At 45.2% G+C, this 13,569-nt stretch overlaps 1 protein-coding gene across 2 annotated transcripts in view; it reads right to left on the reverse strand.

Annotated features, from left to right (window-relative positions):
- Window positions 1–295: 295 nt before the first annotated feature.
- LOC119166092 (synaptogenesis protein syg-2) overlaps window positions 296–13,569 on the reverse strand; it is a 159,596-nt gene continuing 146,322 nt past the window's right edge. For both annotated transcript variants that reach the window (XM_075891688.1, XM_075891687.1), the window contains exons 11-13: window positions 11,032–11,096; window positions 5,837–6,060; window positions 296–2,721 (exon numbers count right to left, since the gene is read on the reverse strand). In XM_075891688.1, coding sequence (XP_075747803.1) covers window positions 5,960–6,060; window positions 11,032–11,096 — 166 coding nt within the window. In that variant the 3' untranslated portion in view covers window positions 296–2,721; window positions 5,837–5,959. The remainder of the gene's footprint in view (window positions 2,722–5,836; window positions 6,061–11,031; window positions 11,097–13,569) is intronic.

A 13,569-nucleotide genomic window follows, 5' to 3' on the forward strand; every position in this document is an offset into this window, starting at 1 on the left:
GTCTGGGTATGGGCGGCCGCTTCTATGCTGCCAGAGGTATATTCGTGGGCAAGTCGAGTACCCGAAATAAATTGCGAAACACTCAGCTGGCCTTTCTGAACACGTGTAAAGCTAGTTGCGTTGAAGTCAGTTGCGTTCAGATGATATACAGAGATATATTACCATTCTTGCATACCTAGATCATGAAAAAAAGATACTACAAAATATAATAAAAACATTATGCTGAAAAATAATGACATCGATGTTTTGCGGAACGAGGTACCATGACAAATAGATTTCACGGGGGCACAATAGATATATTGGTATATATTTATTCTGGAAGTATTATAATTGTACTTCCCACTTGTTCCCAAATCCATACTTTTATTTTACACGACCGAGGCTCCGTGGTGCTTCTTATCTTTGAACAACACATAAGTTTATTCAAAAACGGTGCAGGGTTTAAGGCTTATAGCACGCCAGAGTCTAATTAAGTGTAGACTTGATGAATAAAGAGTGTCACCACACAGCCACACTGAAGGGTAGTGATGCTCTGCAAAAGTGCACACTGACGAATCACCCCATCACTGAACCAGGCCGCGCATTTGTTTCGTCATAATGTTGAACACCCAGACTGTTCAGGAAGCTTGTGTTTCAGGTTTACATTGTATTCATAGAAAGACAAATGAAAAAAAAAAATATTCGTGGGACTGTCTGAACAATATTCTTTGCTCATCGGTGGAAATGGCCCTTGCACTATTTTATTGTGTCAAACGGCGTGCACAAGCTTGTACATGTGTATCACTTTCATGCCAGTTTCGTGCAGTAGCAGATAACGCACCGTTTTATGCTTCGTTTAGAACAACAGTGCTGAACTACTTGGCACGTATTCGTTGCAAAAAGCCAGGATGAGCAAACAGAGACAGAAGAAAGGGTGCGGTGTCCTCACTTACTTCTTATGTCCTTGTCTGCAAGTCCGGCCTTTTGAAAACTTATACCGGGTGTTTCAAGAAATGCGTCCAGAATCTTCAGAAAGTCAGCGAAATTAGATATTTGCTCATTGCTTTCTTAATTGCTTTTTCTGCAATGACTGGCATCTTAAGATGGCTTGGGACAGTAATTATAGAACAGTAACTCGGGATCACTTGAGGAAGTAATTAAGAAAGTTAATGTAATGGACTGTTTATTTAGTAGAGTTACGAATTTGTGTCAAAAGAAATCATCGCCAGATTGGGGAGTGGAGACAACGTCTTGTTTTAATTGTTATGGCGTAATAACATTCTACCAAGTTCGACGGCAAAACTGAAACCGAGAAACCAATGAGCTCAACAAACGGACGAACAGGACGACGTCACTGTTCAAAAGAACGATTACATGTGTGCAAGGCTTTCTCATGCAACACATGTGTACCGTACGTGCTATAATTGCAAGCGCCACTCGCACAATCACACAACGGAGTCGGTTATTTGTTGAAATAACTATGCTCAATTATTATGGATGAATCAGAGAGCTATGGTAGTTGCGCTTTCCACGTTTTGTGCTTTTTGTTGTTTTGGTTCCACCGCTATATTTGGCAGAACCTCGCAATTATAACCAGAGGTCAGGCTCTTTTTTTTATTTCAAAGCTGCAATGGGTTCTTCCCGTGAATGACTTGAATTTTCCTATATGACGTAACAGCCAAAGTCTACAAATAAAAGGTTAATTAACTTATCTTTCTTTATTGGAGTACTAAGTTGTGGCTTAGTCATCTTAAGGTGCCTGTGGTTACAGAAGTAATTTAGAAAACACCCAAGAAATATCTCGTTTTCCGGATTTTTTAACATTTAGGACACATTTCTAGAATGACGCGATATGCTGCTCTCCTTTACATGTTGTTCAGTAAAAGGAAACTTGAATATCGATACCTAAAGCAAATGCATGCAATTTTTCTAAAGCTTTTGAGGACACCATTTTTTGATTAACAAAGAGCATCAAAACTTTTTATCTATTTTTCAAAATCTATGAGTTGTCCAGGAGTTGCAAACAGGAAGTGAAATAGGAAGAAAACATAAAATAAAACTTCAGACAGGAGCCACTCATGTATTTTTACCAGAGTATCAGTGGCCTCATAATGTCCAAATTCAATGTGGCTCTTATAACAGTTGACAACATGGACTAGCTTACATAACCCAATACTTACCCCTCTTGAGCCAGAACTAGTCAGCAGTAGCCACTAACAACTGGTGTTGCTAGTACGAGAATAAACACGGTAAGCCGGGGCATCACTGCTCGCCGTTTGTTGCCGTCGTTCGTCATCCACCACTAGTTCACATTTCCACGGGAAAACAGAGTGGGGAAGGGGTCATGCGAATATATACACTTTCATGTAGAATATGCGGAGGAATCCTTGTTCTTATATACGGTCCACTTTATTTACACCACCAAGAGTGCGGCACCAGTATTAGCGTCTGCCGCCGAAAGAGAGTCTTCAACACGCCAGCGCGAATGAGAGAACGGCTGTAAGGCACGACGCAAGGTTGAGCATTTGTCAACGACCGATGAACGCGGGCCTCGAAGAACTGCAACCAGTAAGTTCACACTGAGATCCGAAACGTCTCTTGACACGACAACGAGGACGGTCCAGGTTAGGACGGTGAAGAGGCGCGCGCATAGTTTGGACCGGGACGTCTTCGACCTTCCGCCAGGGCCAGCGTTCGACACAACGACTTCTTCCGTAGTGATGGGGTGGGGCGTGCTTGTCGCTGCACAAGAAACAGACAATATTGTCGCAGTGAATATCCGGCAGTACAACAAGGAAAGAAGCGAGTACTCAATCACACAAATATAAGAAAAATTAGGATAGATTCCCGCTAGGGGTCCTAAGCCTGAAAGAATTGCGAGGCAGCCTTCTTGATTTTTTTTTGTGGTTTTAAAGACAGTCTTTCTTGAAGACCTTCGACGCAAAAATATTCACCTGTCTGTCTGTCTATCTGTCTGTCCGTATGTACATTTGTGTGTTTGTCCGCCCTTAACGGTACCTTAAACAGCACCAAAGTGGCCAAACGACACTCCAAACGATCGACACCATCCACAGAGCTGCGCGCTGTGGATTGTGTCAGCGATTTTCTTGCGGAGAACATCAAATAAACGTTTTGACCACTCTCTCCAGACGCAAGACTATCGTCGTTCGACGACATTTGCAGTGTAACATGCAGATACGGGGACTTTTTTTTCTCCTTTTCTTCCATTTTTCTTTTCTATTGATTGATTTGTGGGGTTTAATGTCCCAAAACCACCATTTGATTATGAGAGATGCCGTAGTGGAGGGCTCCGGAAATTTGGACCACCTGGGGTTCTTTAACGTGCACCCAAATCTGAGTACACGGGCCTACGACGTTTCCGCCTCCATCGGAAATGCAGCCGCCGCTTTCTTTTCCATTATTGTGTTCTGTTTTGTACTGTTTTTGTCTCTTTATTTCTATGCATTTCTTCCTGTCTCTTTATCTATTTTTTTCTCTTTATTGATATCTCCATATTTTCTTCCTATTTTTATCTTACCCCCGTGTTCAGAAACGCTGCTTGATTTTATCTTGACTTCCCACCGACTTCAATGCAGCACAAACACGTTTCGAACGCTTTGCCTTTTGGTGGTGCCAAGGCAGCACAAACGCACAGACGCGTTGCGAACGCGCTGCATTGAAGGCGGTTTCAAGTCAAGTTCAAGTCAAGTAGCGTTTCTGAATACGGGAGTTATGCTCCCTTTCTATTTGGCGCTTGCTTCACTTTTTAAAAATTGTTTTCTGCGTGGTTTTACCTGAATTACCTCGAGTGCACTAGCTTGGCGCAAGCACTTTCTTGATATGGTACACACGGAGCACTACACCAAGCTTCGACGACAGCAAACGCCAACCAGGCTACCCAAAGGCTGTGCACTTTAAAAAAATCTCTGAATGATCGTACGGTGTGTCAGAGAATCGTTTGAGTGTTGCCATTTCGCCGGGTGATAGCGGACAATTATGGCTGTACTCTCAATACACTGCATAAAAACTTTGATTACCGTTTCCTGGAAAAGTGAAAGCACAACTTGTGAAACTGGGAAACGTTTTGAGTGAGAAGATGAGCTACAACACACATGCACGTTGTCATGGCAGCTCAAAACTTGAGACATCGTCAATGACGTGACTTTCAAATGAGATGAAGTAAATAAACGAAACTGTTTATTCGCGAGAAAGAAATTCTGTAAAACATACTGATTACGCCTCTGAATTCACATTCAGGTAGGATATCAGTTGATCCCTTATATGAAACCATTTTTAAACAGTGTAACAAAAAACGAAAGTAAAATGAAAAACATGCATGTCATAAAGGTATAAAACGAGCAAATACATATAAAGCAATATTCATGTAAAACAATGAATATATTTACAAGTAGTAAATAGTAAAAAAGTGGATGTGCAAAAGCAGAGTAATTCTCAGACGTATATATACAAACCCGTATATAAATGCAAGACAAAGTGACTGAACTACAATAAAGAAGGGTGTGAGGCATGGCGACGCGGCGATCTCTCCAATGCTATTCACCGAGTTTTCAGCGCCCTAGAGTAGGAAATGTTGGAGAGAAGAGTTAATGCAGGGTATCTTTGTAACCTGCGGTTTGCTGACGACATTGCCTTGATGAGTAACTCCGAGTACGAATTGCAACTATTCACATTTACATTACAAGTACCTCATATAACACCCCCTACACTTTTCCTCACATGCTTGTCCGTCTGAACAATATTGTGTGAAACATAAAAAAAAACGAGCCCTTAATTGAACACTTTTTTTCTGTCACGGGACGCAGCGTGTTTCCAAAGAATTCCTTTTTTCCCGTTGGGTGGCTTCCGAGTGCCCCAAAAAATGACCTCGCGGACTGTCAGTGTCCGCAGACTCCTCTATGAGAACCACTTCACTATGTAAAGAAGCGAAACAGTGAACACGTTTACAAGCTACCGGTAAGAAGAGCGCCTACCAAATAGTATGCGGCGGGTTTCTACCTGTGGGGCTATGGCCTCTGTCTAAGTCGAGGAAGTATTCTTAGAACACTAATCGAGTAAAAATTATTACCACAATACGTCATATTTTATATAATGTTTAATTTCTTGAATTTTGTGAGCAATAACCAATTTTAATACAAGAACGCCCTCCCATAGCAACACTATCACAGTGCTCGAAAACTTTCGAAGCTCTAACATTTGCCCCGCAGCGGTGGTCTAGTGGCTAAGATACTCGGCTGCTGACCCGCAGGTCGCGGGATCGAATCCCGGCTGCGGCGGCTGCATTTCCGATGGAGGCGGCAATGTTGTAGGCCCATGTGCTCAGATTTGGGTGCATGTTAAAGAACCCCAGGTGGTCGAAATTTCCGGAGCCCTTCACTTCGGCATCTCTCATCATCATATGGTGATTTTAGGACGTTAAACACCACATATCAATCAGTCGAAGCTCTCATACTTGTTACGTGTCTCAAAAAGACTTCAGAAACCCATTTTCGCAGTTCGCTGCTCGTATTGACGATGTATTGATGCCCACTGCCCTCTCGAGTTCATAGTAATGAGTGCCAATCTTCACAATGCCTCTCGTCTTTGTCGTTTTTGAATTAGGTGGCGAGAAATCGTACGGTGCAATGACAATAACATGCCATTGGTGAAAAAAGAGGTGAGTGGTAGAGGCTTGAGCTGCAAAAGTTTTCTGCCCTTAGTAAAGGTCTTCGATTGAACAAAAATGTTACTTTGCTTTGTGTCTCCAGTATGCACCGGCTGCCTGGTGCATTCATTGCATAATCACTACTAATTAGCGGTGTGTGTTGCGATACAGCAGATGAATTAGAATGCCACCCACAGAGTATGTCTTTTGTCCAGACGTCTTCCATGAGCGTCTCCGGGAGCCTTGGGAAAAGTGTGATGGGCGCGGGCACCGGAGACGCTAGCTGGGGTGCCAGGCCGAGTGTGCTCGAGTGGGAACTCACTCGAGATCCCCCGCGTGGCGCAGTCGGTCAGTTCCCTGGATACCAGCAGCCAGCGCACCGAGGCCCGGGGTCAAAATCTTCTCACTTGGCAGGTGACCTAGTAAGGGAGAGAATTCGGTCTCAGAAGAAACTCGGCATTAGAAATGTGGAATACAAAAGGATTGAAAGACAACGTGAACTGACAAAGGGGACGGTAGTGCCTCAGAGCAAATAGTCACGTCGTGTGTTTAGAAAAAGTGGTTAACGATTTAGAGTACTCGGTACTCTACTATGGGAGAGCTGAAAGCTGTCCCTTGGACCTCACATATATCAGCAGGAGCTTCGAATACAGTGCCTCGTCGTAGGCACACATTAGGAGCTTGACTGTGTGGGCGTGCTCTCTCTTTTCACTTTATTTATCCATCTTTAAAACTCCCAGACCCCTTCTGCCTGTGCAGGATAGCATACCAATAGTTCTAGACTAGGTAACATCACTGCCTTTCCTTTCTCTTCTGCTTCTTCCTTTCTTCCTTGGCAAGAAAAGAAACATTGACTCTTTAGGCAAAAGGAACTGTCTTAACCATTCGCTGAGACATATAACAATTCGCTGAGAGCATATAGTTCTCGAACATATTTCTAAAGCAAGTGATGATACCCGTCGAAATTTTGCATTTACACTTCGATTGTATAATCTGTCAGACTGTTTAAAATAAACACTGGTCGACAACATGATTTTCATAGCACAATAAACGCACTCAGTTTGAGTTAGGTCTACATATTTTGTTGAGTTCGATGCTTGCGCAGGAAAATAAATAAACAGTGATACAAGCTTGCTCATTTTCACGGCATTGCGATAACGATTGGGCATCACTGCGGCCACAGTGGTCTACATATGTTCATCTTTTCAATAATGAAATGTTACCTTGAAGAGTGCAAGCTTGGGCTGGTTAGTGTGTATTCATGCCGGGAAGTTTTCTTAAGCACACAAACATAGCAAAAATGAACAGAGTAGACAAAACAAGAGCGGACTTCCAACTAACTTTATTTCATAAGGTATATGTGCAGAAAAGGCGATAAAAAATTTGCCCGAATCTACATGTTACACAATAAATATCGTCGAAAGACGATAGTCTTGCGTCTGGAGAGAGGGAACAAAACGTTTATTTGATGATCTGCGCAAGAAAATCGGTGAATGGTATGCTGGAGGCACTGCATTAGAGTGCCTCGAGCGTGTAATGGAGGTGAACGAGCGTATCTAGGCACGTTAGGCATTGCCAGATGGCACGAGTGCCATCTGGCAGTTATTTTTGAAAACGAAGGCGTGCGCGACCACGGAGAAAGATGCGCGCCAGTAACGGAGGTGATAAGGTGTAGAATGCAAAGTGACGGACAGGTGCCACCACCATGCCGTCGTACTAAAGCGTTGGAAACACCTTCTTGAGGATCGCGTCGCACTGTCAGCGCAGCGCGTTAAACGCTACAGTACTTAGAGTTACTTGTGTGTGCCTCTTCTAGTATAAAGGCAGACATACAAAACAAGGACATGTTGGTATAGCGCCTGAGATACGCGCAATATTTGCTTTTTATTTGACAATCGCACAACTATGAACGCTAAACCATGAGCAAGATTGGTGGGCGCTGTGGATGGGGTTGTCCGTTTGGTGCCGTTTGAGGTATCGTTAGGGTAGACAAACATACAAAAGTACAGACAGACAGACAGTACAGGTCCTCAAGTGCAGGTCCCCAATAAAGACAATTGTCTTTAAAACAAGAAGAATTAGACAAGCCTAATCAATGTACCGGTAGACGAAGGACATGTGACGGGTCTTCGAGTGCCCTAAAGCCCAGTCAGGTAGTCCAGTTTTAACTGTGATAACGCCAGTGGTGGGAAGCTTACGCTGTTTTCACGTAGATTAAGTGAATTTTCTCTGCTTTAATATTATTGCGGGTTTTCATTGTCCTTGTCTGCAATTTACTTTGCCACTCTGCGAAATAAAGTTAGTTGGAAGTCGGTGCGCTTTCTTTCTACTGTGTCCTTTTCCCCTATGTTCTCGTGCTGAAGAAAACTTGCCAGTATGAATTGAATGCTATACCAAGCCGCTTGACACGCCGCAAAAAAAAGTAAGCGGAGTAAGAAAAGATCACTAAAATACCAAAAAGACTTTTTAGAAAGCTCAGACGTAGAAAACGCAGAGGTGCTCTGCTCTAAGTCGGCATGATGGGAAACGACGCATGAAAAAGCTGGACGACATTCACTGGGATGAGACTGAGCTGCATGACTATAAAAAAGATGCAACAAACAACTTGCAAGATATTGTAACAGGGAGTATTTAGTAAGTGAACGCCGGGTGGGCTAACACTTCACACATTATGCAAGGATGCAAGACAACAGGGCTGTTCAGACACGGCCCCGCATTAACATTGTCGTCTTCATTCCTTCTGCGTCATTTCTGCGCCCGTGCCTGAGGTACCTTTCTATACCCATGACATTACCCCGGGTGGCAAAGCACCGTCCCGGTGCCTGCTGTTGTTATTAGACGGACGGGTCATTTGATAGGGCTTCAGGCGAGACGTGCACAATGCCACTTCTGGATGTAACAGTGGGGTTCGTAGTAAGAGAAATTTTATAGGTGACAGGTGTGACTTGGCACAGATCTCGATAAGGCCCTACGTATTGCGATAAAAGTTTCTCGCACAGGTCGACACGACGGGATGACAGCCACAGTAGCACGAGAGAGGCCGGAGAAAAATCAACATCCCGATGTCGCTGTCGTAGAGTGACTTCTGTGCTCTCTGGGACGATGAGAACCTGGTGCGGGCTGCTGTACGTGCGATCAGAGCACGGGAAATGGCATCTTGTGCGTATGAAGTCGTGGACGGAAGGTCATGTGCAAGCAGGGTATCGAAAGGTAGTAAAGGATCACGGTCATAGAGAAGATAAAATGGTGAGTAGCCGGCAGTTTCTTGACGGGACGAGTTGTAGGCGAAGGTTACAAAAGGAAGGGCAGTGTCCCAATCGGCGTGGCCGTCAGAAACATACATAGCAGGCATGTCTGTCAGTATGCAGTTGAGGCGTTCAGTAAGTCCGTTAGTCTGAGGATGGTAAGAAGTCGTAAAGTTGTGCCGCGTAGCACAGGATCTAAGGAGGTCGTCAACCACACGAGACAGGAAGCAGCGGCTACGGTCCGTGAGTAGGTGAGAAGGAGCACCATGCTGAAGGATGATGTCATAGAGTAGGAAATCTGCGACGTCCGTTGCGCAGCTGGTCAGTAGCGCTCCAGTAATTGCATACCAAGTGGAATAATTCATAGCTACTGCAATTCATTTGTTTCCCGTTGCCGATGTTGGGAAGGGACCTAACAAATCCAAACCCACACGATGAAACGGCTCGGCTGGGACTTCAATAGGTTGAAGGTGACCGGCAGGGAGAGACGTAGGCTTCTTCCGCCGCTGGCACAGGTCGCACGCTGCAACGTTGCCGCGAACGGAACGGTAAAGGTCCTTCCAGAATACCCGTCGGCGGACGCGGTCATAGGTTCTGGAGACACCTAAATGTCCGGCAGTTGGGGCGTTGTGAAGTTGTTGCAAGATGTCCTTGCGCAGATGACGCGGGACGACGAGCAAAAGTTAGAAAAAATAGGCTCAGTGAAGGATCTTTATGGCCAGATTGAAGACGGTCAATCATTGATAGCAGCGATGGATCTCGGCGTTGTTCGTCGGCTGTTTCAGCCATTTGCAGAAAACCTGTTATGACTAGGATGTTGGCATCAGCTTCCAACTCACAGGAGTCAGGTGGATCAACAGGGTGTCAAGATAAGCCGTCGGCATCGCTGTGAAGCTTGCCAGACTTGTACACTACAGAGAACGTGTACTCCTGCAATCGCAATGCTTATCGCCCGAGTCTTCTTGTAGGATCCTTAAGGGTTGACAGCCAGCAGAGCGTTTGGTGGTCTGTGATGACTGCGAACGCGCTTCCATATAGGTACGGACGAAATTTTGTGATAGCCCAGATGAGAGCCAGGCACTCTCGCTCAGTAATTGAATAGTTCCTTTCCGACTGAGAAAGTAGGCGGCTAGCGTACTCCATGACACGGTTTGTGCCGTTCTGCATTTGTGCGAGTATCGCCCCTATGCCATGGCCACTTGCGTCGGTGCGTAGCTCCTTTCGAGCGGCTGGGTCAAAATGAGCCACCACAGGTGGTGATGTGAGCACAGAAATCAATGACGCAAAGGAGTGTTCTTGGTCTTCACGCCATGAAGGAGCCACGTTCTTCTTGAGGAGATCCGTGAGGGGCCGAGCAATTTCTGCGAAGTTGCTGACAAAAAAGGCGGAAATATGAACAGAGTCCCAAAAAGCTGCGGACTTCTTGCGTGGAACGCGGGACCGGAAACTCGCGCACCACGCGGACTTTATCAGTGTCGGGTCGTACACCAGCAGATCAACAAGGTGGCCAAGTAGCTTTACCTGACAGTGCCCAAAGGTGCACTAACCCCCGTATTCACAAACGCTCCTCGACTCGACTTTCACCCTTCACTTGACAAAGTTGAGCACTGTGCCACCACTCGGCTCAAAATAACGCTGCGCTACTCAAGAATCGCAGCAGAGTATCGTTGATATGCAGTGACTTGCCGTGCCTAGACATGGCGCTCCAATCGGCTTTCTCAAGTGAAAGCGAAGCGTTGAGTGAAGGGAGGTTCTAGAATACAGGGGTTAGACGCGTTAAGCTGGAGGCCAGCACAGCGAAAAACGTCAACGATGGCCGACAGACGTGAAAGATGGCTTTCGATGGTTGGCGAGAAAACGATGACATCGTCTAGATAGCACAGGCACGTCGACCATTCAAAACCGCTAAGGAGGGAGTCCATCATGCATTCGAAAGCTGCTGGCGCATTACACTACCAAAAAGGCGATGTTGTTGTGGGGCCGTGTCTGAACTGCCCTATTGTCCTGCATCCTTGCATACTGTGTGTAGTGTTAGCCCACCCGGCATTCAATTATTAAATACTCCCCCTTACAAAATTTTAGTCTGCAACGTCTACAGTGCCCCTATAGTTCCGCATAAAAATTTAAAAAAATAGATATGCTCACCTGCGTTGACATCCCTGTCGAAAGAATGCCTTTGTTTCGCTTCATTTTCACAGGGATCAGCAGCGCTGCAAATAAAACAGTGCACAGGAAGCCATGCATATCTATTCTTGGACAACAAGAGTGTTATAATAAGACGCATGAGTTTCATAGCGAAGACTCATATTGAAGCTATTATTAAGAAATCATCATTTCAGATCGTTTACTGCATATAACCCTGAACTTCTAAAAGTTCTGAACGCAACTCTTTACTTCTCACTGGACAATAGCGAACCTACACACAAAGAAAGTCATAGCATAATTTACGAGGCTGTTAGACTAGAATAAAAAAATAAAAATAGAACAAAAAGTGCCTCGTCTTGGCATCAATTAGTTGTCGTTTCTGCCATTGTCATACAAATACTGAGAACAGAAACAATTAACGCTTTAGTTTTGCAGAAAGTTATTGTTGGAGCGCAGTTTACATATAAAAGAGACAATTTGCCACAAAATGTACGGATATGCAGTCACCATTCCTGCTAGGTGCCCAGTGTACAGGCGGGAGAAGGCGTGCCATAGCGCCATAGTAGTTTCCTCAGTGTCTGCCATTCCTTCTCAGTGGGTCGGGAATAGCGGAACATTTTATCTATTGTTGGCGTACTTGACGAATGAAGGCACCAATGCACTGGTAATTCCCTGATCGCTTTCTGGCTGGGGATAGCACCATAGCAAGACACTGTTTCTCACGAACGCTGTTGAATTCTGGTAGGTGGCTGCATCAACTTCCGTTTTCCTAGTTTGCTTGCCATTTCCATGCCCTCACATTGGAGGACAATCACTTTTCTTCGGACACCGGCGTGATGCAGTGGTAGAAGACAGGGATGGTCGCAATCCATGGGACCGAAGCGATCATAATACTGGCGCAGCAAGGCTGTTTTTCTTTCAGCCAGTTTACAAAAAAATAAATAAAAATAAAAATACAACGATGAAAAGGTCCTTTGTCTAATATTGGCAGCGACTAAAACAGCAAATATGATGATTTACATGATACCAAACGAAAGAGAATCAATAGAAACTTTTGACAGATTTTGCCAAGCCACTTCTAAATTATTACCTCTTTTTTTACATGAATGACATCATGTTATTAAACACTCACTGTATCCTTGCTGCTTGAACTCAAAATAAAAATAATTTCGTTGGGTTCCTGCTCCAATAGATTATTGGTGCAGGGAAAGAAAACACATGTGCAAGTAAGCTGTCGTCCATCGCGGAAAAGTGACCATAACATGCGACCAGAACCATGCTCGCTCACAGATCTTGGTCTAAATCAGGCTCAAGCGCTGATAATACTTTTTCATGATTCACGACAAACGCAAACCCCTTCGGTAACGAAAAACATCACAATGAAAATCGACTGTTGTTGGGAGCGAATGCGCTGTAAAAGAAAGAAAAGACAAAGAGCCTGTCACTCGACTTTTTATTCTTCCCTTTTCCCTGTTCCATTTCCTTGTTTTCGTTCAATTTTCTCTCTGATCCCAGCTTCATCATGGAAATCGACACTGCTCTGTTCTGGCCTATTTGAGCACCGCGTAAAGCCTCAACAACTTGCCTAGACGGTCGTCGGGTCTTCGAAGCTCCAAAAGATCACTCGAGTACATATCGCTCACAGCCACATGGCCACCATAGCAGCGCACTCGGCTTGCACTTTCTAGACGTGTCTGACTTGTTTTCTTCGCTGCTTCACCGCGCATTCTCATAATGTCCCTCGAAACCACACGTGGCCCGAAAGTTTCGCCAGCTGCTCGCTTACTTCTTCATTGCAGCCCTCCTCGTCCGGTGTACGGCGAAGCAAAAACGAAGCCATTATAGAATTTACGATATTGTGATGGGGTCCTCCCTCTTTACGCTTTGCTTCTTACCTTTCTGAAACACGTACTGCCACTCTCATTCACATTCTGGTGGTAGGTAAGATCTAAGCGTAAAGCTTGCAGGACGCCTACATCGCATTTTCATTGCTCAGAATATGCACACACGCGCGAAGAAGTAAATTATATCCTGCCGTGGTCACAATGTCTCGCATTCAGTTTCGCCGTGCTCGCGACATATTCACTCACGGCCACGTGGCCGCCATGACGCGAGTGCCCCTGGCGATAATCAGTCCTTATCTTCATCTGCAATATTTCGTGAAAGCTACGCGAGCAGCACGAGGCTCCTGCTTGTGCACTGCTGCTGCCTTCGAGAGTGAAAATTTCCATAGTGCTGGTGGAACTGTTAAAAGAGCCTGCTCGGAACAGGACAAACGCCTAAGAACACGCCTGTGCCCCGCCGCGGTGGTCTAGTGGCTAAGGTACTCGGCTGCTGACCCGCAGGTCGCGGGATCGAATCCCGGCTGCGGCAGCTGCATTTCCGGTGGAGGCGGAAATGTTGTAGGCCCGTGTGCTCAGATTTGGGTGCACGTTAAAGAACCCCAGGTGGTCTGAATTTCCGGAGCCCTCCACTACGGCGTCTCTCATAATCATATGGTGGTTTGGGACGTTAAACCCCACATATCAATCAATTATG

Source organism: Rhipicephalus microplus, chromosome 1 (genome assembly GCF_043290135.1).
Source record: "Rhipicephalus microplus isolate Deutch F79 chromosome 1, USDA_Rmic, whole genome shotgun sequence".
In the NCBI taxonomy this organism is placed as follows: Eukaryota; Metazoa; Arthropoda; class Arachnida; order Ixodida; family Ixodidae; genus Rhipicephalus; species Rhipicephalus microplus.